Source organism: Gossypium hirsutum, chromosome A05 (genome assembly GCF_007990345.1).
Source record: "Gossypium hirsutum isolate 1008001.06 chromosome A05, Gossypium_hirsutum_v2.1, whole genome shotgun sequence".
Classification (NCBI taxonomy): Eukaryota; Viridiplantae; Streptophyta; class Magnoliopsida; order Malvales; family Malvaceae; genus Gossypium; species Gossypium hirsutum.
Window position 1 is genome coordinate 8030982 of NC_053428.1, and position 23443 is coordinate 8054424.

At 34.9% G+C, this 23443-nt stretch overlaps 2 protein-coding genes across 3 annotated transcripts; one reads left to right on the top strand and one right to left on the bottom strand.

The window, feature by feature from the left end:
* Positions 1–38: 38 nt before the first annotated feature.
* Positions 39–19642, bottom strand: LOC107959376 (DNA polymerase epsilon catalytic subunit A). 2 transcript variants are annotated; one of them, XM_016895421.2, is made up of 49 exons: positions 19383–19642; positions 19216–19281; positions 19058–19117; positions 18855–18950; positions 18155–18315; positions 17892–17980; positions 17574–17791; positions 17170–17256; positions 16944–17078; positions 16742–16864; positions 15952–16035; positions 15465–15629; positions 15182–15358; positions 14102–14215; positions 13649–13753; positions 13183–13301; positions 12950–13091; positions 12778–12872; positions 12391–12496; positions 12212–12291; positions 11840–12016; positions 11560–11647; positions 11346–11426; positions 11121–11264; positions 10557–10652; positions 10219–10419; positions 9508–9562; positions 9284–9426; positions 8751–9205; positions 8080–8227; positions 7808–8005; positions 7623–7697; positions 6263–6453; positions 5404–5587; positions 5246–5310; positions 4359–4491; positions 4140–4241; positions 3965–4048; positions 3740–3814; positions 3458–3517; positions 3059–3309; positions 2935–2983; positions 2461–2621; positions 2302–2368; positions 1710–1820; positions 1408–1578; positions 1114–1311; positions 896–1002; positions 39–555 (listed from the first exon to the last, which is right to left on the bottom strand). In XM_016895421.2, exons 1-49 carry the CDS (start codon positions 19542–19544, stop codon positions 195–197), a joined length of 6615 nt encoding a protein of 2204 aa, XP_016750910.2. In that variant the 5' UTR covers positions 19545–19642; the 3' UTR covers positions 39–194. The 2 variants fall into 2 exon arrangements, with proteins under 2 accessions (XP_016750910.2, XP_040969086.1); XM_041113152.1 differs by lacking the exon at positions 11840–12016.
* A 182-nt stretch (positions 19643–19824) lies between these two features.
* LOC107959378 (60S acidic ribosomal protein P2-1) lies at positions 19825–21234 on the top strand. The gene is made up of 3 exons (XM_016895425.2): positions 19825–20086; positions 20692–20921; positions 21004–21234. Exons 1-3 carry the CDS (start codon positions 19999–20001, stop codon positions 21028–21030), a joined length of 345 nt encoding a protein of 114 aa, XP_016750914.1. The 5' UTR covers positions 19825–19998; the 3' UTR covers positions 21031–21234.
* The last annotated feature ends 2209 nt before the right edge of the window (positions 21235–23443 follow it).

The following is a 23443-nucleotide window of genomic DNA, read 5'->3' on the forward strand; positions in this document are numbered from 1 at the left end:
TTTGAACTTTATGATGTAATAAAAAAGCATGGTCACTCTGGAACCGTTAGCAAAATTTCATTAATAGAGAAAATTGAACCTTATGATATACGCATGATACATTTCATATACAATACATTTTTAATAAACAAATCTAATAATAATATATGTACATTTTCAAAGATTTTATGTTAAAAAGAACTTAGGGTTGAGTGCTAGTTGATTTGTAAGATCCATGAAGTACACTCCTGGAGGAGTTGAAACTTTTTACGAATGGCTATGTTCAAGAATATCTGCATTTTGCTGCGAAACTCAGATACATCTTCCTTGCATTTAAAAGACCCTGCACACCCGCATTGTTCCGCTAAATGTGCTGCTTTCACCTGTCTGCACCTACAGCACACTAGATCCTGTAGATGATACAGTCTTTCTCTTTGTCGTACAATTTGCAAAAGTGCATTCTCCATCACCTCCCGATCATAAGGCTGCCCACACTGGGGGACAGCACAGCACCACTCGTCAGCCAGTAAAGCCGAGTCCCGGCATAAATCCAGGTCTCTACAGTCGTTGCAATAGCTGCCAAAAAATTATGCAATATCAGCAACAAGTTTCAAAGACAGTAAAATTTATTTTTGCATATTGATAAGATGTTGGATATCTAAGTCAATATCAGAAGCTTCTCAAGCATGTTCAACACGTAGCCTTAATAAAAATTTCATGGTAAAGACTAAGTGCACATTCTCATTAGGAAGACCAGATGAACCTTCTATCTAAGAAATACAAATTTAACACCTTTCTATCCAAAACATTGAACTCAAGCAACTGTCAGTTAACATTAACCAGTAAAAGCAATTAATTAGTCTTTATCTACATGAGTTTAACCGAATACAAAGACATTTAGCGCCAATTTCAATACCTGCAAATCACGTTGGGTAAGATGAAAGAAGGACATGGATCATGAAACTCAGCTTCGGGAGCAAACTCCTTGACATGTACATATTTCAGTAGATTCTTCCTTAACACCTGTATAAAGGACCCATGAACAAAACAATTTCTTATTGTATGAAATTATTGATCGAGTTAATTAACACAAATAAAAATTGCAGAAGCCTGCTAAATAGCACGTGCTATTACCAGAACATCATGCTGAATACTATGGTCAAGGGCCAGAACAGTACAGACATGCTTAATGAACTCCAGTGCAGCATCTCCTTTGTGAGGAACATTATGCACACTCTGTTGACCAACTTTTCCAGATCCGTTCAACCCTTTCATATGAAGCACAATATCACGAACAATCCCTAGAAGTTTTTCTGTGAAGTAGGAGCTAATCTGTAGAGCATGCACACAAGTTAATCTGATTGAGAATCCACAGGCAGCAAGTCAAGGTATTAAACAACCTTTAACCACCATATTCCCAATTCCTACCTGCCCTTTGAGATATTGTACGATATGGGCCTCAAAATTCTCAGCAGCTGTAATAGTGATTGATGGAGTGCATAAGCAGCCATCCAGAGAGGATTTTCTATTTGCAGCTTGCTCCTGTGCATATTTCCAGGGAGTATGCAGAAACTCGGAGACAATTAAAACAAAATGATCCTGCCAAAAGTCCAGAAGATAATCAAGTGAAGTACAAAATGCAACTGAGGTTCGTATGATGTCATTTGACACTGAGAGAAGTAAACTCAATATCTAAGATAGAGGGGAAATGTGTACGGAAGCCAGCATACCTGAATCTTCTCAGGTAAATACTGAGCAATGTTCCAGTTAGAAACAATATCCACTTCTGACTTTTCTTGTGAATTTTCATGAGATTCCGCCAAGATCCCCCCATGGTTATACTATCAAAGGTAAAGCAACATTATCATAGGTTTACATGAACGAGCAGACAGATAAACGTAAATTATCTCAAATTCTCAGCTATTAGTGCAATATGATTGAAAACCACTTGAACCATTTGATTGATAAATTTTTATTCCAGAACTATGGATTGTGACGGGAAAGTAATGTGACACGACTGAAGGCACCATAAATACAGCGATCATGAGCAATGCTAGTTACAGGACACCGATGCCATGGCAGACAACTCCATCACCCAATAGACTTTCACTTTGGAATCAGATTGGTAATTCTCCAATACGCGAAACTCAATGGAGATTTCACACTAATCGGGTTTTGAGACTATCAAGATATTGAAATTTCATTAAGGCTATATTCACAAGACATAATTTCTGAGGTTGTAGCTCTAATTATATATTATTACAGCGTACAGCAATCCCGTTTGCAGTAATGAAATAACTAAACCATAAGAAGAAATCATACCTGATCCATAAATAACAAGGAATGCCAGAAGTGAATCGGCTCAAGTTCAATCCATTCAAATAGCTCTCTACCAACCCACAGTAAAAATTTAAAATATATAAATATACATACCAAAAATTTAAAAAAAAAAATGAAAGATCTAGCTAGGCAAACACCAACCTACTCTGCAGAGCTTTCAGCAAGCTATCACAATAAGCTTTAGCTGCTGATATATCATATTTTCCTGTGTCAATGATAACCTTGGAGAAGTCTGCAAATATAATTGTGGCACCCAATTTGCGGAATTCGGCCAACAGCAAAGCAAACACCTTTTGCATGACCTGCAGATATTAGAAACGAATCAGACATATAAGACCTAAATCACAAACCAGAAGAATTATTAAAAAAAAAATCAGATTTTTAATTGTAACAAGCTCAATGCAACTTATCTTAAGGCTAACACAGAAAAAAAGAAACTTATTCATCAGAAAATTGCCTCAAGTTAGTATTGCTTTTGGAAGAAATTTATAAAGCACTTAATCAAGCACAGCGAAATCAAGATCATCAGATGAGAGTGACATTTGAGTCCAATTTTCGACCAGTAAATATTCTACTGATTAACAAGAAGATTCTCAGTACCCAAATGGTACATACCTTGTGTAGTATGCGGTGAAGAGCTGGATCATGAAGCTTTGACTGAGGACTGTATTATAGAATGAAAAATATATAATCATCCAAAACAGAGGTGAAAGGAAAATGAAAGAAGATAAGAAACTACCTGCAAAGCCACCGATAAAGATGTTGCAGTATTGCATCAGCAAACACATTTCCAGAGGAAACTGCATCAGCAAGGCACCTCTGTATCAGTTGCTTCATGACTCGAAATGCAGCAGCGGATGCATTAGCTTCATCAAAACCACACTGTTCATTTCCAGAATGCACATCTTGGTCAAATCCTAATAAAGCTCCTCCTTCCATTTCATTGATTTGGTTGCTTTTAAGAAGAGCATCTACAGCCAGGTTATGAATCTGAACACAGACAATAAACTAGCTTATTCACAATCACCTTAGTTAACAACCAGATTATACCACCCTACTAATATAGATAAAAACACACAGTGCAACATATAAGAAAAAAGAAAAGCAGAAGGAAGCAAACAATATAGATATTCTGGACCTTTAGCTCCACGGAAACTTTTCTGTATGCTCCAGGGTATGTGATAACAGGTTGACAGACCTAAATGAATGTAGACAAAAAGTAAGTTCACTGAATAAAATTGGCATTCCAGACAATTTAGACACACTGACATAACATAATAAATAAGAGGAAGCAACTGTCTGGTTACAAGAGGAATTAAATTTATTCACAGAGACTGTCAAAATAAACTGCCATATTCATTACAGCACCCAAAAGGAAAAGATTATTAACCTGCTACGCTTAAACATTAGTCAAACTAACCTCATCAGCAAAACATGTATCTTCTTCACCAATGCCTCCTAGGTCAGGAACACCATCATCAGATATCCAGAGTACCTAAAAGTCAATATTTGATTTTGTTTCAATGAGAAAACTGCTATGAAAAATGCAAATTACAAATTACAAATGGAAAAGGCTTTGGTTTGCCTAAGGCATCAACCAGTAATCTTGAAACATTTAAACTATCAAGAGCACCCATAGAAAAACCTGTTGCTGATCACGCAAGGCTCTAGAATAGAAGACATCTGCTGTATATAACAGCCAATCAGATTGAAAATTGCCCAAGGGTACCTGTCCAAGCAAAATTTAAAAGCTAGCATCCATAGTAACAAGCAAGGATATTTAGGAATAGATAAGGTAAACATGGAGGTAAAAGTATTACATGTGCATATCTTGAGAGAGAGATCCTCTCACTCAACCACTGAGATGATGCAGAACACCGCTGCATTCCAATTTTTGCTGCTGTTTGTTGCCATACAAGAAGCTTTATCGAACAAGAAAATTAAGCAAAAAAATGAGTTTAGACAAACAATGTCACTCCATTAGTAACTGCAAAATAAAATATGTGAATCAAGTATCTATTAAACCACAGCTCAGGTACCTGATAATCATTATCACGAGCATTGGAAGGTATGCTCACACAAGGGAAATCTTCTAGAGCTTGTATACCTGACTTCATCATTTGAGTATTTGGGCATTCAATGACAGCGAGAATAGGTCCTTGATGTTCATGCCTGTCATGCAACATAGGTAAATTGATGCTGGCTTGTGTAAACAAAAGAAATAAGTAAAACCAGGCAATGATTAATCACAAGATGATAACCTCTTAGCTAAACAAGATAAACCTCATTCTATTCACTGGTACTGATCTTTGATACTGAATTTTGTTTCTTTTCTCAGCCCATGACCTAAACAAGCCGCACTTTCACCCTAGTACGTATTCCTCAGGCTGAGGACGTCCCCCAAGAGCAGGGGATTTCGTGACATTTCTAATTGGTTGTCTTGCATTTCTAGTAAGTTTTTAATAGTTGCCATGGGAAAAGCTCAACTTAATTAACTCACTATCCTTTTCTCCTTTTAATACCCTAAAAGTTAACCAGGTAAGTTCTATGGGACTATAGGAAATTAGATTTGTAGTTGAATTTTCTTTTAATTTTCAGTTGTGTTTTTCAAACAAAAGAGATTCTAGATTCCCTAACTCCCTAACAAAATCTCAATTTTACCAGATTTAATAATAAATGCTCAAATTCTAAAATATACTTAATAACTTGATGTAACAAATGGAAGTAAGAGTTCATATCAGGATTCAGGAACCCTAATTCCTGGTATCCCCAGAAATACTTCAGATGTTGCTATTACGATAAAGACAGTTATACACACATATGCATGTATATAAAACCTCTAGGGAAAAAATACTTTAATATACAAAAATTGTAATAAATTGTTACAAAAATCTTGGATAAAAACATAATTAGTATGAAGTAAAACCTGTGTTCACTTATAGCTCTTTGTAAATTTTTTTCAGCATCCTTGACATGTTCAACATAGTTCACCTGAGATAAGTAAATACAAGAATAACATAAAGATAACAGACAATATAGACAAGAATAAATCAGGAAAGCTACAATAAAGAAATATAAACTTGCCTTGAAAGAAATACCATTACGAGTTGGTGGTTCAATAGACAATGCCTGGCAAGCTTCGCGAAAATATTTCTCAAGGATATATGGAGATATACTTTCACTTTCATGGTGAGGATTAACTACCACCACAAACACTGCTCCTGATGAAGAAAAATAAGCAGCATATATGGCACGGCCTTCACAAATACTGAAGCAAGAAGCAAATCAAAATCAACAATGTGGCACTTGCAATTCTTCTTTTTCATGAAAAGACAACATCAAGAATGAAAAGGAAGCTCGAGACCATTTGATATTGGATTTTTCCTAATTAAAGGTTCAACTATAGACTGTCCAAAACCATAGAATAAAAGAATTTTAAATTGAAAAGTTGGTTGAATTGGCAAACTATCACTCAGAGATGCCTGCCTGCAAAAGTCAGAATATCCACATTCGTAGACAAAGGGGCAGATATATTCATGTGCATGAAGAAACAATTGGTTTAGTGCCACTTTGAGAGCATCATTATTGCAAGTTTTCTCTGTTTAAACCAATAGGTAGCTTTTAATACGAGGGATAAAATGTTCTGCAAATTGAAATAATAAGGGAAATAGTGATATGACAAGGTATTGTTTGGCATCAAGATTTATGATATAATGTATATGATCTTGAAAATTTTTTACATCTTCTGCTTACACATTATTAGTTTGCCTCCAGATGCTTAAACTTTAAAAAATGGTGAATTTTATGCTTTTGGAATAAGTAGAATTAACAAGGCATGTCATGGTCAAAGTAAAAGTACTAAACCATTAGTACAAATTACTAAAGCAACATTTCAACTTCTTACGGTAAAGCCTCATTCCAAGAAACAAGGAACTGTAATTACCTATGATACAAGTAAAAGAAAGGGATTGCCTGCTCCAGATATGCACATTCAGTTGTAGTCTTCATATGCAGTTCACTCAGTCTCCAACCATCCTGGGCATTTCGTTTCTTGGCTGTCTTATCTACTTTACAAACACAACCAAGCTGGAGAATAGCATTAAACTCCAGCAGAATCTTTCTTTCATAAATTCCCTGATCAAGAGACGCATTCTTATCAATTAGAGATTAAGATAATTAATCCATTTAACTAGGCATCCACAAACAACATACTTAAGATTATAAGAGTACAAATAAAATTGAAGCAACAACTAACTCATTGTTGGTTCAGCCTTATGACATAGGGATAACAGGTTTCAAGGGCAAAAATATTATCAATTCTTCTCTCAGATGAAGTTTCAAAGAAGAAAGGTTCATGTACTTTTTTAGTTATTGGTTCCATGCAACTGGAAGAACTGACAAACCAACTCACAACCTATATCACTTTTCCATCAGGACTTGGAAATTAATTCATAAACAACTTTGTTCACTATGAATCAGAAAAGAAATGGAAGGGAACTATGAAAACTGTTTTAGGAACATCTTTGCCTAACAAAAGGTTTCTTTACAAGTTTTTGTTAAGATAGAAAATCATTATCATACCTTAAGGTCCTTCTGACAAAATCACAATGCTAGACACGCATATAAAATCTTATAATATAATATATCACTATCCATTGCTAACTAGATTCTTAATAGTAACATACTCATTGATGTTCAGTCAAATTACTCTTCAAGTTTACCATAGCCTAGTTGCGCATAAAAGCATAATGTGTATGAAAATCAACAAGGTCTTTGCAAGGGAAGGAGCAGTATTATCCAAGGAACACAATCATAACCTATAAAAGTCACAAAAGACATCGGAATTATTCTACCCATGGACTAAAATAGATTGCATGTTTCATTGGCGGAAACCATTTGGATTTGGCCATTTTTTTCCAGGTGTTGTTAATTCTTGTCTATTTTCTGGGAAGGTGGTGTGAGAATAGTGATGCTTAAACAAGACAAGAGGCACCTTAAGCTTCCTTTATAAGCAAGAACATGAAACAATATTAGCTACAACAGATAATATATACTTTAACAAGTTATTGATTGGTTAAAAGGAAACAAATTAAGATAACACAATGAAAAATGGGCTTTTATCACTAAATAAGAAGTTCAAGTATTTCATGAAGTCAAATTCTGCTAACCAAATGAAAACTACCAACTTATTAACAACATAATAAGCTTTATCTTGAAAAAAGTCAAACCATTGATATATCCATATGTGTGCATTGTGTCTCAAAATGATTGATATACAAGGACATAGGACATAGTATGCTCACCTCAATTTCTGGATCAGCAAGAAGAGCAGCAAGCTTCTTGCTCTCCCTCCTAAACTGATCTTCATCAATTATAACCTATTAAATCCAAATAAAAGAGCAAAAAAAGTAAATCTCAAAACTTTCATAGATGTAAAATAAATAGAGGCAGGATCTAGCATTAAATATGGAAATGCCAAAATACTTACCTCAAATAGGTTATAGCTCTGCCTTCCATGAGGCAGAACCTTGTTTACCCGTCTTCCAGGAAAATTTTCTGATATAGTTGCTTTAGAGTTCAAATAGAACACTTTTGGAACAGTTATAGGAACCTTAAGCATAATTCCTTCAACAACAACCCAAGCAAAAAATTGACCATTCTGTGAACCTGGAACTAGCTGCATAATCTGAAACATAAAAGAAGATAAAGTGATCAAGTGCATTCCAGCCACATTTTTGCCATGAAAGAAAACTAAACTACCTGCCAATAGGAATTTGTTAGAGATACTTCATGTCTTCTAAAATATGAACCAACACCAGCTCTTCCAGAGGCATCTTTATGGTTTTCCATGGCACCCAGTATTTCAGAATTGTGACTGACGTGATGTGATGTCCTTAGATTACTCAACCTACCGAAGAAAATGACATTTTAAAAAATATATGACATTAAAACATTTTTTGATACATAAACTAGAATCACCACAAGCCCGAATGAAAGACAACTAAAACTACGGTGTGTGCTTGAGAGTTATTCAACAAGATTGCATTAAAAAAGTTTGGTCTGTAACATCCAACTGACAACTAGAATTATGAATTTGCTTAAATTAAACACTTCAAAAAACAATGATGTACCTTTCCATATACATTATCAGAGAAAAATGTGTTACTAAATGAAAATTTTGGTTAAACCATAGAATTCAGCCCTTATAGATAGAAGAAGCAACAAGCATGCATCTCCATTCACCGACTTTGCATTAGAAAAGTTTTAGTTAGTATCTGAAAAAGTCTCTTTTAATGGAAGTGCATAATAAGAAAGATGTGTAATGTAACCATTATATGTATGAACTATTTCCTCCAATAAATACCAATTGCACACAGGAGCTCTATGGAATGATTAAAATAGAATATATCCATAAGCAACAACAAAACTACCTTTGCCTCTTCCTTATTTCCAGATTATCCTTCCATTTCCTCTTCTTCAGTTCAAGCCATCCTTGATAGTCAACATTTCTGTCAATATTTTCAGTGGATTGAACATTTGGCTGCAATATTGACGACAAATTTTGCTCACTTCCTCTATGATCAGTTTGGTGTTGCATAGTATTGCCTTGGACAGCTGCCTCGATTGGACCTTGATCCTTATTCACTTCATAACTACGAACAATTGGTACAGGTCCTTTCTTAGAACCCCTTTTGTTTTGGAAGTCTTCTAGATCTCCAACCACATCTGTGGTGAGAACAGCATCATTTGCCTTTTTCACTGAATCATTTCTAACTGATGAGCCAAAGATATCAACCAACTTTCTTTGACGGAATTTATCCTCCTTCTCACGAACCCTTTTATGAAGCCAATCAGGATGAGCGACCCTTGGGACAGGATTTGTAACCTAACAAATCCAACTAATTTTAGCAGGTGATAAAAGAAGAGATTATTATGATAAGTGATGTTAAACAAACAATGGAACCTTTTGCATTGCGGCAGGTATAGTGATAATTTTCTGAATTGCCGAGCTAAGCCGTTGCTTGTAATACAACCAATCAACAATAGAACGTATGCCAACATCTGAAGAAGTTTTGCACCACTTGCGTAGATAGAACTTCATTATTTCTGATTAGAAGCAGTTAGTTATCCCATTTATTATACTAAAAAGAGAAACAACCAATTGAAGTTAAAAATAACAGAACTAACCAGGATCAGTTTCAAATATTGCAACAGGAATAGCACGTTCACTAACAGGTGTACCCTGCTCACGTTACAATTATGAAATCTTCAAAACATAACATTCCAGGGAAAAAGAAAAAAATTGAAATGCCAAGTGCATGGTGTTGACTATTTCCAAGACAGTTAAAAAACCTAAGAGTAAGAATGTCAGAAGAAAATGTCAGACCACCTACATCTTAATAAACTAGTTGCATGTACGTGAATTCCTTAATGGAAGTCAGAACTGAATTAGTTGAGTATTTGGATCAATATGGCTTCTGAAAGATTGCTCCAAGCTTTCTAGAATAGGAGAAAATGAAAAGTATCTTAACAATTTTGCAGTAATGTTGGTTTATGGTTGGTTTTTCATGGAAAAGCAGCTACCGATAAGACTTTCAAATACAGGGTAAGAGCCTGCTTGGTTAGCATGAACGTTTGAAACTTTTGGCTGGTATGAAACAAGAATTCTCATGATATGGCAGCATCAAGAAAAAAAAAAAGGCATCCAAGTAACGACTCTCTTCTTATTTTCCTGTGTTTCTTTCAACATTGTAAACCAGCTCTGATTGTTCCTCCACTTCCAAATTAAGCATGATCACATGGTTGAAGTTTTGACATTGGTACTTTTACAGAATTTTTTAGATTAAATACACAAGAAAAGATTCATCACATTATCAAACATTAAATAATAGAACTTACTCTTGGTTCACATGCCACTATATACTGGCAGTGCAGTCCTTTATCTTTAACCATAGCATCACCAAGAAAATCAGCAAGACGCCTTGCTGTGGTCACTGCACATGACTTTTGTTCACCATAATCTGCTAAAGACTTGCTCATTGTGCTAGATTCCGATATGTAATCCAATAACTCACTATCCGCAATATCCTTTCCTTGACTCTGTGAGATAACAAAAAGAAAAAATTTTAAATAAAACAAGTTGCTTGGTCCACATTAAATTTATATATATAAATTACACAGGTAAAGAGCACAAAAATGATGATGGAAGACCAAATTTTAGGAGCTTAATTTCATACATCAAGAAGATCAAGCCAGCGGTTTGCAACAACAGCGACAGCTGAGTAGCATTCCTCTAAGGTGGATCCATTAAGGAACTTATCAAAAAGCTCTGCCTGCAAAAGAGAAAGTATTTCATGTCTAGAAAATGCAAAATGTGGAGGAGAGAAGTCCTAATCCTGAAATATGAAAATTGCGGTACATACAATAATAACATAACGCAAACAGTTGAAGAACGAAAACAATTTTTAACTTTGTTCCATGTTGGGAATGTATTGAAGCTAAACAAACAATGGAAGACAACTTTTATCGAGTTTTCTAAGACCTAAAGCATTCAAATACAAAGAACTGAAAATTCTCTTTTATCATAAGCTAGTTACAGAAATCACATAGAATTGTCTTTAACAATATGTGCACACACATATGCCACGCACTGCACCAAAAATTAATGTAATATGATGGAGCGCAAGAACTAAATATCTAAAAATCATAACCCCAAAGGTCAAAGCATTAGCTTTGTTATTTTGGCAAAAACCATCTCAAGATGCATACTGTAAACAGGGTATATTGAAGAGAGTGGGTACCTGGAAAACTTTGATGAGTTTCAGCTCACCTCTACGCTTTATCTCAAAACCTTTCAGTTCCGCAAGGGTTCCATCATCATTAAAAACAGCATATCTTTTCTTGATTAATATTCCTTCTTCCTTAGACGCAGGTATAATCATTGCCTAAATCCCATAACCAACTTGAGCCCTCAAAAAAGGAATGCGAAATTTAACAGTCAATAACAACTTAGTTTTCAGTATTACCTTGTATGGGCCATCTACTTCAAATTCAATTGAGCATTCACTATGAGTTGTGTATGTTTTATTGACAGGATTCACAAGTGTCTGTCAAAAAACGTAGCTTAGAAAGTTGAACAAAAACAAGTCTTTCAAAATACCAAAGCTTCCAAAAGAAATTATCAAATGCATTTGGAAGAAAACAATTTGAACATAGATTAGAACAAAGTTCCATGAAAACCTGGTACTGATCATTTGTATTATTTCTTGCCACATCAACATTAAGCATAACACATGGATAAGAGATAGTCAGCTTCTTCTTCAAGTCACTGACAAACATATTGTACAGATTATTAGAATCTTTAAATAAATCATGAAAAAAAAGCAACATATTCTCTCCAAATATGAAATCTAGAATCATATTTCGTTTCAACTTTAAATACAATGAAAAAGTATTCAGAAATCAATCACAAGTCCCAACTTCAAAGCACATATGCAAATAGGTCATGAATATAGCTTACTTAGTTTTAAAAGTAAAATTTTCTGGAAAAGACCCAGGAAGTGCACACCAGATACCATCTGTGTCTAATTCAAGTGGTTTCCCAATTTTTTCAACAAGTAAGCGGGCATTCTGAATGATTTTAGCACCAGTATATGTAACTACACCAGCCATTTCCATTGAGTACCATCTCGCACCTCTGCAGCAGACATATTTAGAACATTACTCTAAGCATGAAAGATATGTTCTATCTTTTTATACTAAAAAAGGAAGATATATACAGAACAAGTAGACAACCAAGTTCAAATTGTGGGAATTTAGAAGTAAATACAAGCTTTGAAGCCTACCCACACCCCACCCAAAATAAAGAAAAGAAAGTGAAGTCACAACTTACTTGCGCATGACATATCCATAGAATGAGTTCAGAATACACTTATGGGCAAGTTGTAAGGAATCATAAAGCACTACCATGTCCTGAAAAATATTGAGAAGAAAAGGAAAAACCATAAGAAGTTTATTTGATTATTGCGAGTCGACTATAATGATAGACAAAATGAAAAACATTTAGCATACTTGTGCTTCTTGGATCTTCATAGGGTTTCCACCAGCCTTGGCTTCAGACAGCTTCCCTTTCCAAACTTTATTCAGTCCTTTGTATTCATACCTTCTATCTCGAAAGCTTGAATAAGGATAAAGAAAATATGATTTCGTAAGAAACCAATTTACTCAAGGTCACTTTAATAACTCAACTTCTTGTCATTAGAAGAACATCTGAATTATAATCACAGATGCTCTTTTACAGCAATTATAATCCATCCATGATGAGAAGTGCTGTATATCGACAGGAAAAAAATAAAGCACTATATATCAACATAGATTATGCTACTAACAAAATAGAAATGATTATTTAGTGGTAGAATTTAGCATATCAAATGTAAGACGGGAAATATAATAGCTTACCTGCGAACTGTGTCAACGTAAAAGGGGTTTTCACGCATACAGATCCCTGCTTCTCGAAGTTCAGTGACTGGCTTGTCCAATACCCGTCTGTAAACCTATAGAAGATACCAAATCCCATTATGTGAACTATTACTCAAGCAAAAATGCTTACTAAAAACAACCCTTATCTTACCTTCTGACAGTATTTCTTCAATCGGTCTTTCAGCCTGGACTGCTGCTCCAGTTTAGGCAGGTCAAGAAAAGATTTTGACAACTGATTATCAGTACCATCAAAAAATTCAGACTCGATTTGCTTCTTCAGGTGGTAATAATCACTGAAAACATTGAGAATGATGTTCATGTACAGATTTCAGTTAAATTTTGGTAATTGTACAAACAGAAAGCCACAAAGTAAGAGAAGCAAACCTTTTCTTTGCCATGAATATCTCCCCACGCCAAACCCATTCAAGTTTCCGGAGGCAAGTCTTGTCCGGACGATTGAAATCACATGCAGTACAGACCTCATCTGTAACTATTGATGGTGGCTGGAATTCAAAAAGAAACACCTCATTGCTTGTTAGTTAAAAAGAAACTTCTAAAGGATAAAGATCCTTAAATGAAATGAGAACACTGTCAGATCAGAAGCACCTAGTACTAAAAAAATGACTTGTGTAAGCACACAGTGTTTAGTTCAAACATTAAAGACTGTAGATCAGCATGTTTTTGCTATCTATATTCTAATGTCATGCCACCAAATAGCTCATAGGTATGCACTAGTCAATTACTTTCATGCTACCAAAATTGAAACTCAGTAACAAGTAATCCTTGAAATTAATCAAAATCATTGACATTGTCATCACAATGCACCAAAAGCAATTTATCAGTAGCAAACCTGAAGCCTGTTTGTCAAAATAATATTCGGGTACATTGCAGCAACATCTAAATGATAAATGAGAGGGCATTCTTCACGGATAGGTTCATCTCGTAACTTCACAAGCTGCATCAAAAGAAATAATAGATAAATAAAATTTTCTTACTCAAATGATATTATAAGTATAAATTGCAAGCCTTAAAATTGTCAGAAAAAAACTTAGAAAAGAAGCCAACGCATCTATAATGAGAAGAGTGAATGCTTGGATAGAAGTACATAAAAAAAACAATTTACCAAATTTGACAGCATGCATGATTCTAAATAAAAAGATGACCTTGAAAATACATGTAAGTTAACTTCAAAGTAACAGCAAGGAAGAATAATTTTAAGCAAATAAGTTGGAAATTGCAGCACAAGTATCAAGGCAGCAATCAGAGACATGGACATCGAGCTCAACCAACAAAATATCTTCACCTTTTCCATTATTTCATTCTTTACTTCGTCGTAGTTCAAGACTGATTCCAAGTCCATCTTCCCCTCAACTCTAATAGCATACTGTAGATCTCGGTCAAGATTACTGATCAGTTGCTGGATTCAACATAGCAAAAGTTAGCCAATAAAGTTAATAAAGTTTACATCTCAGGTACTAAGAATCCATGCACTCGAGGATATGACAATTAAATGGTGCAGATTATGTTAGTGCATCCACACTAAGATTTTCCAAAAGATAACATAATGCACACCAACTCAAGCATATGGCATCAAAGATAGAAACAAGCACTTCTTTCAAACAGAAGATGGGCAACAATGTTTGTTTTCACCTATATGAGGTATGTGTTACCCATTTTGAATTTCAAGTTTCAACACAAGCTCATTTATTGAAAATTTTTGTCAAACACAAATATGAACATTAAGAAAAAAAAAAACAGGTCTTGATGGTTTTCACCCCAATCTTTATTTGGTTAGATGATGGTAAACCAATAATACTTTGAACAAAAAAATAAAAGAACCATGATATATCAACATTATTTTCCACCAGATTTCATGATGTATCAAGGACGCAACAGTTTGGTTAAAAATATTAAAAGAAATGCATTTCTCTCTGTTCTTATAACTTCCAACAATTTCAAGTCTATGAGTTTCCATTATTATTTCACAGGTATAATGTAAAATCTAATTGCATAACCTTAATCTAAATAGACTGAAATAGCAAATATTCAACTGCAGAACAACTCTGGCTAGCAAAAAGAAAAACCATAGCAGCCACTCAGTAGTTCATAACAATAATCTGTTGAATATATTAAAATGAGTGATACAATCTGCCAATACCTAAAGCAGTATTTGATTGTTGAAGCTAGCAAAATGAACACATATTAGATGCCATATAGACTTAATGTGTAGATGAATAAAGACGACTTCTGCCAAGCCATTGTACTAGAGAGCCAGAAAAATCTTAGCATAAACCTGTCAAGCCTGTTCCTACACTATATACAACTAATTCAAAGGCACTATGGTCGACAATAGAAGAATAGAAGACCCTTGAAAACAACATACCTCATAGCCAGATGGGTTAAGCTTAAAGCTAGTTGGAAGATCAGATCTGAAAACACCACTTTCAAGGCATTCCACATGGCCACCTATATAGGTCTCACTCTCAAGAAGGTGATTCTTATAGAACTTCTCAGCATCCGATTGGTGTTTGTTAGGGCAGATAACATTTGCCTTGTAGGCCTGTGAAAATGCAATATCATATTAAAATTTTGAAAAAATAAAAATAAAAACAATATTGTTCAGTGAAGAAGCAACAAAGTTCAGTAAAAATGTTCACTAAAACTACCTGAACCATCAGAAGCATTTCGCAAAGTGTCCCACTTCCTTTGCGCAAAACCTCGTCAGGTGACATGGGAATAATAGTTGCCAGAGAGAAAATAAAGGGATGAACATAGGTCATATACAAGTAATAAGTTGCAACAGCATCAGAAACAGAATAGGAGGCCATCATCTGTCATAATATTGCCAGCAATCCAAACAGAAATTGAGTGAGAAAAGCTCTATAAAAACATTCAGGGTAGGCAAAATTCTGTGCCTTAAAGATGTTTGCTAAAAGCTTGATGAATGACAGGACATATCATTAATATCATAGCAATTTGCAAGAACTAATCATATTCATAAATTCACTCATCCTGAAGTAGCAAGCAGATAAATGCATATCTGTAAGTACTCCTATTCTACTCTTCAACAATTCCTGCATCACCTCTAAACCATCTTCACTTGTATAAACCAAAACAGGAAAGAAAACAGATTCATTTTTTAGCCAGTTATACCTGGGGCTTTTCCTTTGCAAATTGAACCATATCCTCTGGATTCACCTCTAGTGGATCATAACCCAGCTTTGCCTTTGTAACAGCCTAACATATTAACACAAGAAAGTTAACCATCTCAAGTGTCATGAAACATATAAGATCAGTTTAATTGCAAACAAAAAATCATTCTACCTAAATTAAACTTTAGAATGACTAATAAATTTATATTTCATTGCTCAAAGTACAAAAAATTCTGGGGCTTTAATGCTTTTAGCATTCCTTAGAACATAAATATTTAGTTGATTACTTCTACCCAACAAAACTAAACACAATGCATTTTGTTTCAGAAAATCATGGTATTTCTTCACATGACTGAGAAATATTAATTTTCTCCTGCAAATTAATTACCCAACTGCCTTAAATGTGAAACATAACTCTAATTTCAGGACTGAATGTATGATGTGAAAGTTTAAGCACTAATAGTTATGCATACAATTAAATTCATTGTATTTAGAAAATAATGTGGTCAAAACCTGGACATGCTGCAATAGCATTGTAGCATTACCCGTATCTCTCACCAAGGCATGGACATTAAGTAGATCATAATTATTGGTTGAATAAATAAAATAGCACTATCAGTACAAGGCAGCATGTTTCTATATTAGCCATTTTATTCCTTGAGAAAACTAGTGAGGATGTCATTATTAATACAGAGACATAGATATAAGTACCTTCAGTTGAACAAAAAGAATTATTACAGAATAAAAACTAAATATAACAAACAAAATAACTCAGTTTGCGGTGTATGCACCTTGAGGCCATGACTCCCCTGAGGAAGATAACTATCACGTTTGACCCAAGCAAAACAATCCAAATGACAAGCAAATTTGGCTTGACATTCCCCCTGATTTTCATCACATCGAAACCCTATTTCCTGCCAAATCACCATAAAAGAGTGACAAATAAAGCACAATTCTTTAATGGAGTAAATGAACTGAAGTTGAAATACATACATCACTCATTTTAAATCCATGATAAGCAGCTCTTTTTTCTATGAATGGCCAGTCAAAATAATCACCATTGTATGTAACAAAAATACCAGGCTTGACCTCTTGCATGTGGGTAAACCACAGCCGTAGAAGTTCTATCTGCAAGAAACATCAAAATAAATAGTTAAGGAAAATCAGTATCAGCATCATGCAGCCCCCATCAGAAGAATGTGTATGCAACTTCTGCTACCTCATTTTTCACATTTGTGACTTTGAAAAATCCTTGAAATTCTGGTTTAGGAGTATACTCTAAGCCCTCTATGTCTTGCCCTACACACTGCGGACAAGTGAAAAATCACGTACTAAGTTGAAAGGAAAAGCTTGGTTAGAATACTATTTCTGGAAACACGTTTAGTGTGGTTCCAACTAAAGGAAAATAGATAACAAACTGGAAAATGCAAAATTACGCAACGGCAGTAGATGACTAACAGAAACACATACAATACAATTAACCATAAATTATTGATGAATACAAACAACTAAATAGCACATATTACAAAAATGACTCAGGAAACCTTTGGGGCCAAATACAGATACAAATGAATCACAATCTTTGAATAAATGAATGAAGTAATAAAAATACATCATATATACCTCTCTGTTAATAATCAAGTAACCTTGTCCGTCAACCATGTATGATATCATCATTATTGAATCATACTCGGCATCTGGAAATTTCAAAGGAAGCTTTGTCGTCTCAATATCAAATGCACAGACACGCACTTCAGCACGTTGCAAAAGATCAGTTCTCTTCTCTAGCGTGACTCCAGTACTAGAAACACTTACATCGTACCACTGGCCACATCTCACATCTGTGCTCCATCAAGTCCTCGGAGTTAGAAAAGTCAAGTGCAATACAAATATGGAAATAATAACAAGTTACAAGATCCGAAGAATAAAGGAAGAAATTACCATTGTCAATGGCAAAACGAACATGGTAAGGAACATCATATTCACGGAGATCAACTAGAAGATCTAAAAGATCTAGTGGCCTTTGTTCTCTGCAAGATAAGCCAGATTATGCTCAGAACACACATGGAATTACCATCTAATAAGTACTTGACGAATGGAATTCAAACTATGAACTGCCAAAAGAAAGATTGGTACTATTCTATTAATGAATAGACCTGCACTAAAAGCCAAGCTGAACTTGCCAAAGGACCATAGAACCTTACCTATTCCCCATTAATATCGACTCGTATGCTTCAGCAGCATCAAATTTTGTCCGGTTTCTTTCAACAACATGCACTAGATCTCTCTTCACATCCATCAATTGTTGAACAGTATCAAAAGATATTTTTAAATAACGTTTGTGTAGACCAGACAAATGGTTTTTCTGTCCATAAGCATATGAAGCAATCAGAACTATTTGTTTGGAGAAACACAAATGTAATGAAAGCTATCCAAATCCACCATGAATAACCATGATGATTCACAAAATATTTAGCAATTCCAATAACCAGATAAGATACATTAAAATAAACAGCTAGAAAAAGTATATTGAGGTACCAATATGTCAATTATATGAATAAATGAATTCAAATTATGGGAAAGTATTAAACAATATAATAGCAACGTGCTTGCACCAGATAAAAGCCACAAATTACGACAGTACAACATAATTCAAAAAGATGAAAATTTGAGGAGAGCAATCGAAAAGGGCAGGGGATCTAATTCTTCCATCATTAACTCTACCCACAACTAGAACAATAAATGAGATAACCAAACCCGATTAACCAACAAAGAAATCAAAATATAACAAAACCAAATGCTCTCTTTAGCAAATCCACTGCTTAGACAACATTATATTTTGATATTAAGGACTAGTTTTAATTATGAAGCCAATTTCAAAGTACAGGCGATAAAGTAGCTCACAAGATCAAGATCTTCCTTCTCCACAATTTCAATCCCTGCAATTTGAGTTTCATATCGTCGTCTCAAATAGGCTTCCACATCCATTTCTGCTTTGTTCTGTCATAACACAATCACTCATCATTATCATCAAAGAATTAGCATCAACTTAATAGTTCATGGAAAAACAACATTAGAAAGAGAATAAACATATATAGAAAATGTACCTTTGCAGCTGCGTAAAAGTAAGGACGGAATTTGAACTTTGACTTAAAACAAGAACCATCCTAAATTTCAATTTAAAATTTAAAAAATGAATAATTTCCCAAAACAGAACCAATTTTCAAAATGAATTTCATCAACGAACGAGAACTTTAATTTTTACCTGAGAAACAAAGTAAAGATCGACGCAACTATATACTTTTCCTGCATCCGAATCCTCCAAAGATGACTGCAATTTAAAATAATGAGATCCCTTTTTGTATAAGTAATAGTGAGAAATGTTAATCTCATTTGATTCAATTGCTGAATACGAAGAAGAGGTCGAACTACCGAAGCGAAAGTAAGTAACCATCCGAGGCGTTTTTCCCCTTCAGTGAAGAGATCAAAGCCAAGCTTGGACTCGAGCTCCTCTTCTGCGCTGCGGATTAGCTTCTGCTTCTTCGATCTCCAAAGGTCTCGCCGGTCCGGCCGTCGGTTATCTCCGCCATTCATTTCGCGCGGTGGTGTTTTCAATTGCTCTAGTAACCTATTACTAGTTAGTGAATAAAAAGAGGATTTTTATTATTATTATTTCAAGACAGAGAAAAACCTCAGGCAGTGAAGGGGGGAGGGAGGGATAAAGCGTTTTCCCGCGCTTTTGTTGTGAGGAACTAAATGACCCAAATGCCCTTGATATATGGGCTTCGGCCCGTGTATCCTTTTAGGGCCTCTTGTCCTTTTGACATTGGGCATTTTGCTTACTAGGAAAAGATAATACTAATTCCAAATGAACGGCCACGATTGAAATTAGACGGTCCTCACCAAAAACCCAAAAAAAAAAAAGAACCCTAGCAACGTCGACAGACACCTGTCACTATATATTCATTTTTTCTGAAAACCCAAGCGTTTTTCCTCCGCGGCTCCTTTTTCCTTCTCGCTCTCTAGGGTTTTCTTGGTCAAGTAAAAAATGAAGGTGGTCGCTGCCTACTTGCTTGCCGTCTTGGGAGGGAACCTTTCCCCTTCTGCCGATGATTTGAAGGATATTCTCGGATCTGGTCATTTTTCTACTCTTTTGTTTTCTCCATTTACTATATTTTGAACTCTATCTTTGATCCAATGATGTTCACTTCGTTTATCTATGTTTAGTTGAGCTATGATTTGTTAATTTTCTGTTCTTATGTTAGTTGGATTTGAATCGAATTTAGTGAAATCTACGTAAGGAATTTTTGTTGTTTATTATATCAAAATATATTATTTGCAAATAGTGAATATTAGCGAAATAGCATGGAACTGTTATGGAAGTAATATCCAAATGAAATTGAGGAACTGGAATTAGATTCTAGTGGACTTCTTATGTCTGGAAAACTTGAACTGTAAATTTTGGGGTTTTATTTCATTTTCTATCTAAATTGTCAGAATGAAATGCATATACTGCTCATAAATTAGGTAAGATGCAATATGATTGTGTAATTAAATAGTATAAAAACATGATCACAAAATAGGCGTCCAATTAATTTATGAATTTGGAAAAATCAACTGTGAATGATACGTTTCCGTGTGCTGTATTATGCAATTTTATACAATTTTGCGAAATCCAAATTCTGGCAAACTAGCATCTAGACAGTATTGACTTATTTTTCTTCTATCATGTACGTTATAGTTGGAGCTGAGGCTGATGATGATAGGATAGAGTTGCTATTGTCCGAAGTTAAAGGCAAAGATATCACCGAGCTAACTGCATCTGGAAGGGAGAAGTTGGCTTCAGTCCCTTCAGGTGGGGGTGCTGTTGCTGCTGCTGCTCCTACCACTGGTGGCGGTGGTGCCAGTGCTGCACCAGCTGCTGAGGCCAGGAAAGAGGAGAAGGTCGAAGAGAAGGAAGAGTCCGATGATGTAGTGATTGTTTGCTAAAGTTTTACCGTCTATATAATTCTTTATTGATGTGTTCTTCGCTAACGTAATTTTCATTTTTCAGGATATGGGTTTCAGTCTCTTCGATTAAGCCAAGTAATGCAAATGTCAAGGTTTTTCTTATGCAGTTAGTGCTTCTATTTCAAGCGGTATATGATTCTGTATGTTTGTTACTCTCTGGTCGAAAGTTGTTTTTTTATCATCTTTTAGGTTCGAGTTTTCTTTGGAAAATGTAGTTAAAGATAATCCATTCAAGTTGTTACTTTAATTTTGGATTAAAACAAATTATTATCTATGTTTTATGTGTTTGGATATGAAGTTCAGATACAGGCTTACTTAATTCTTTTAAGTTATAGCCGAATTATGGTTATGTGTTTAAAGGACTCCCAGGGACTTGGTTTACGGATAAGAAATATCAATACTCGCATGGAAATAGCGAAAGCAGTATGATCCTTTAGACCAGTGAAATCTCCAAGGCCAGATGGACTCCGCCCATTCGGAAGTCTAAATTACTCGAAGGTATCATTGAAACACTATTGTGCTTATCTGAAAAAGTGCAAGAACCTGAATCAATTAAAATCTTCAGATCCATTAGCTTGGGCAACGCTTCTTGTAAATTTATTACCAAGCAAATGTTCAGCAGGATTAGATGTTTCCTTGATAAACTGATATCGCCTTTATAATGGAGCTTTGTTCAGTGTGCTTGGGTGACATGGTTATAAAAATTGATGTGAAAAAAGGGAAACTGTTAGAAAATCCAAAGAAATGGGAGGACTAGGCATTAGAGCTTCAAAGCCTAAAAATGAAGCCTTTATCCTCGAACTTGAATGGCGGCTCATTAATGAAAGCCACAAGTCGGGGGGCGAAAATTGAGTAGCCTTCTTGAGAAAGGTTTACGGTCGGGGATGGCTCAATGGTCAAATTTTGGATGGATAAGTAGTCGAGGAAAGGACCGCGGAAAGCCCTGATCCAAGGGGTTGAGACCTTAGTTCAATCAACTTATTAGACGTAGTGAAGCCTACGTTCCCAGGTTTGAGAAGCAATCATCAAGGGAGAGGGAGTCCGAATGAGGGGATTTGGAAGAGGAGCCATGAGCGGGAGGAGTGAGAGAGGAAGAATCAGAGTTGGAGGCAGAGCCCGAACTAGCATTGCGATTTATGGTGGTGTTGGAAGTGGAGGTGAAGCTTGGGCTTCTGAAATTATCAACCAAGTCTTCGAGGCACGAAGATAAAAGAGAGGAAGAAAATTGGAGTAAGGAAGAAATGTATTTGACATTCGAGGAGCTGATGGGTTGAATTTGGACTTGGGGTTAAAAAAGGACCTAAACAATTGGTTAGGTCTTGATATTTAGCTTCCTCTTACTACGAGGTGTTCCTTAAAACTTTTCAAGTGTTTGCTATTAAAAATCAAGTCAACACTAAGTTTAATACCTTGTTGTTTGTCACTAAAATAAATTGTATATTTAGAAAATAAAAAAAAATAACATTATCCCTCCTGGAAAAAAAAATTTATTGTGTCCGGAAAGCAATAAACAAATAGATTATCTAGAAGGGATTATTAATAATATTGATGTTGGATTTAGTAATTTATGTTCTGAATTCTGCACTCAGTAAGCTTAGTTGTGTAAGTAGCACCATATTTTTTTCCAATTTGAACTTAATTAAGTATAGGATAAGTTGGTCTAAACCTACATTTGACATACAAAATAAACTCAAAATTTTTCATATTTTGCATAGAATTGAGACCTATAGACAATAAGTACAAATATACCGAAAGGAAATAATAAGAAGTGTGAATGGGAAAGCAAGAATATGTAGTGCTTTGATTTGATATGCTGCTTATCTTACCATCATCAGTAATATTTTCCCAGCATTTTATAGCAAAACGGCACATGTATGATAAGCGATTGGATTTAACGTTTGCAAATGAAAATAAAAGTATGATAACTAATCGGGTTTAACGTTTTCATTTATATTGGCGTCATGCGACATGGAATTTTCTCTTTCTAATTAAAGTTCAGAAATGGTGGTGAAGTTTATGGACAAAAAAAAAAAGATTAATAAGCAATTAATAACTTGATGAAAACTCCACGTAAATTACTTGGAATTATTTGTTTGTCCAACAATTATAGTTTCCAAACGTAATATGGATCACTCGCTGGATTCAATTTCAGCTTCAGTTACCCGTAGCTAGCTTTGTTTTTCTTCTTTGTTATATTGTTTCATCGTTTTTTCTCTCTTTGTCCCCTATTTAAAAAAGGGGTATTATGAATGATTCGAAACCAATAACTCTAAACCAACCTTTCGAAGAAATTGCCGCCCATTCAAACAATCATTAATTAGCTCCATCAGTCAAAGTTCATTAATAGTTAACCTTTTTTTTACCTACCAAACACGTAAAAGCAACCAAAAAATTGTTTTTTTTAAAACTCTTCCACATCTTCGTATACTGCTTTTGATTGAACTTATATTTCGAATTAATTGAATATTAATTTAATTAAAAAT

Bases quoted from the DNA above. Each gene is read 5' to 3' on its own strand.
- LOC107959376 (XM_016895421.2), bottom strand. From the start codon at position 19,544: ATGAATGGCGGAGATAACCGACGGCCGGACCGGCGAGACCTTTGGAGA. The intron at 19,282-19,382 runs GTAGTTCGACCT...TTTAAATTGCAG, and splicing joins GGTTACTTACTTTCGCTTCG to TCATCTTTGGAGGATTCGGA. The intron at 3,310-3,457 runs GTCCAGAATATC...GTCTGTGTTCAG, and splicing joins AAGTTTCCGTGGAGCTAAAG to ATTCATAACCTGGCTGTAGA.
- LOC107959378 (XM_016895425.2), top strand. From the start codon at position 19,999: ATGAAGGTGGTCGCTGCCTACTTGCTTGCCGTCTTGGGAGGGAACCTT. The intron at 20,087-20,691 runs GTCATTTTTCTA...TGTACGTTATAG, and splicing joins GAAGGATATTCTCGGATCTG to TTGGAGCTGAGGCTGATGAT. The intron at 20,922-21,003 runs GTAGTGATTGTT...TTCATTTTTCAG, and splicing joins AGAAGGAAGAGTCCGATGAT to GATATGGGTTTCAGTCTCTT.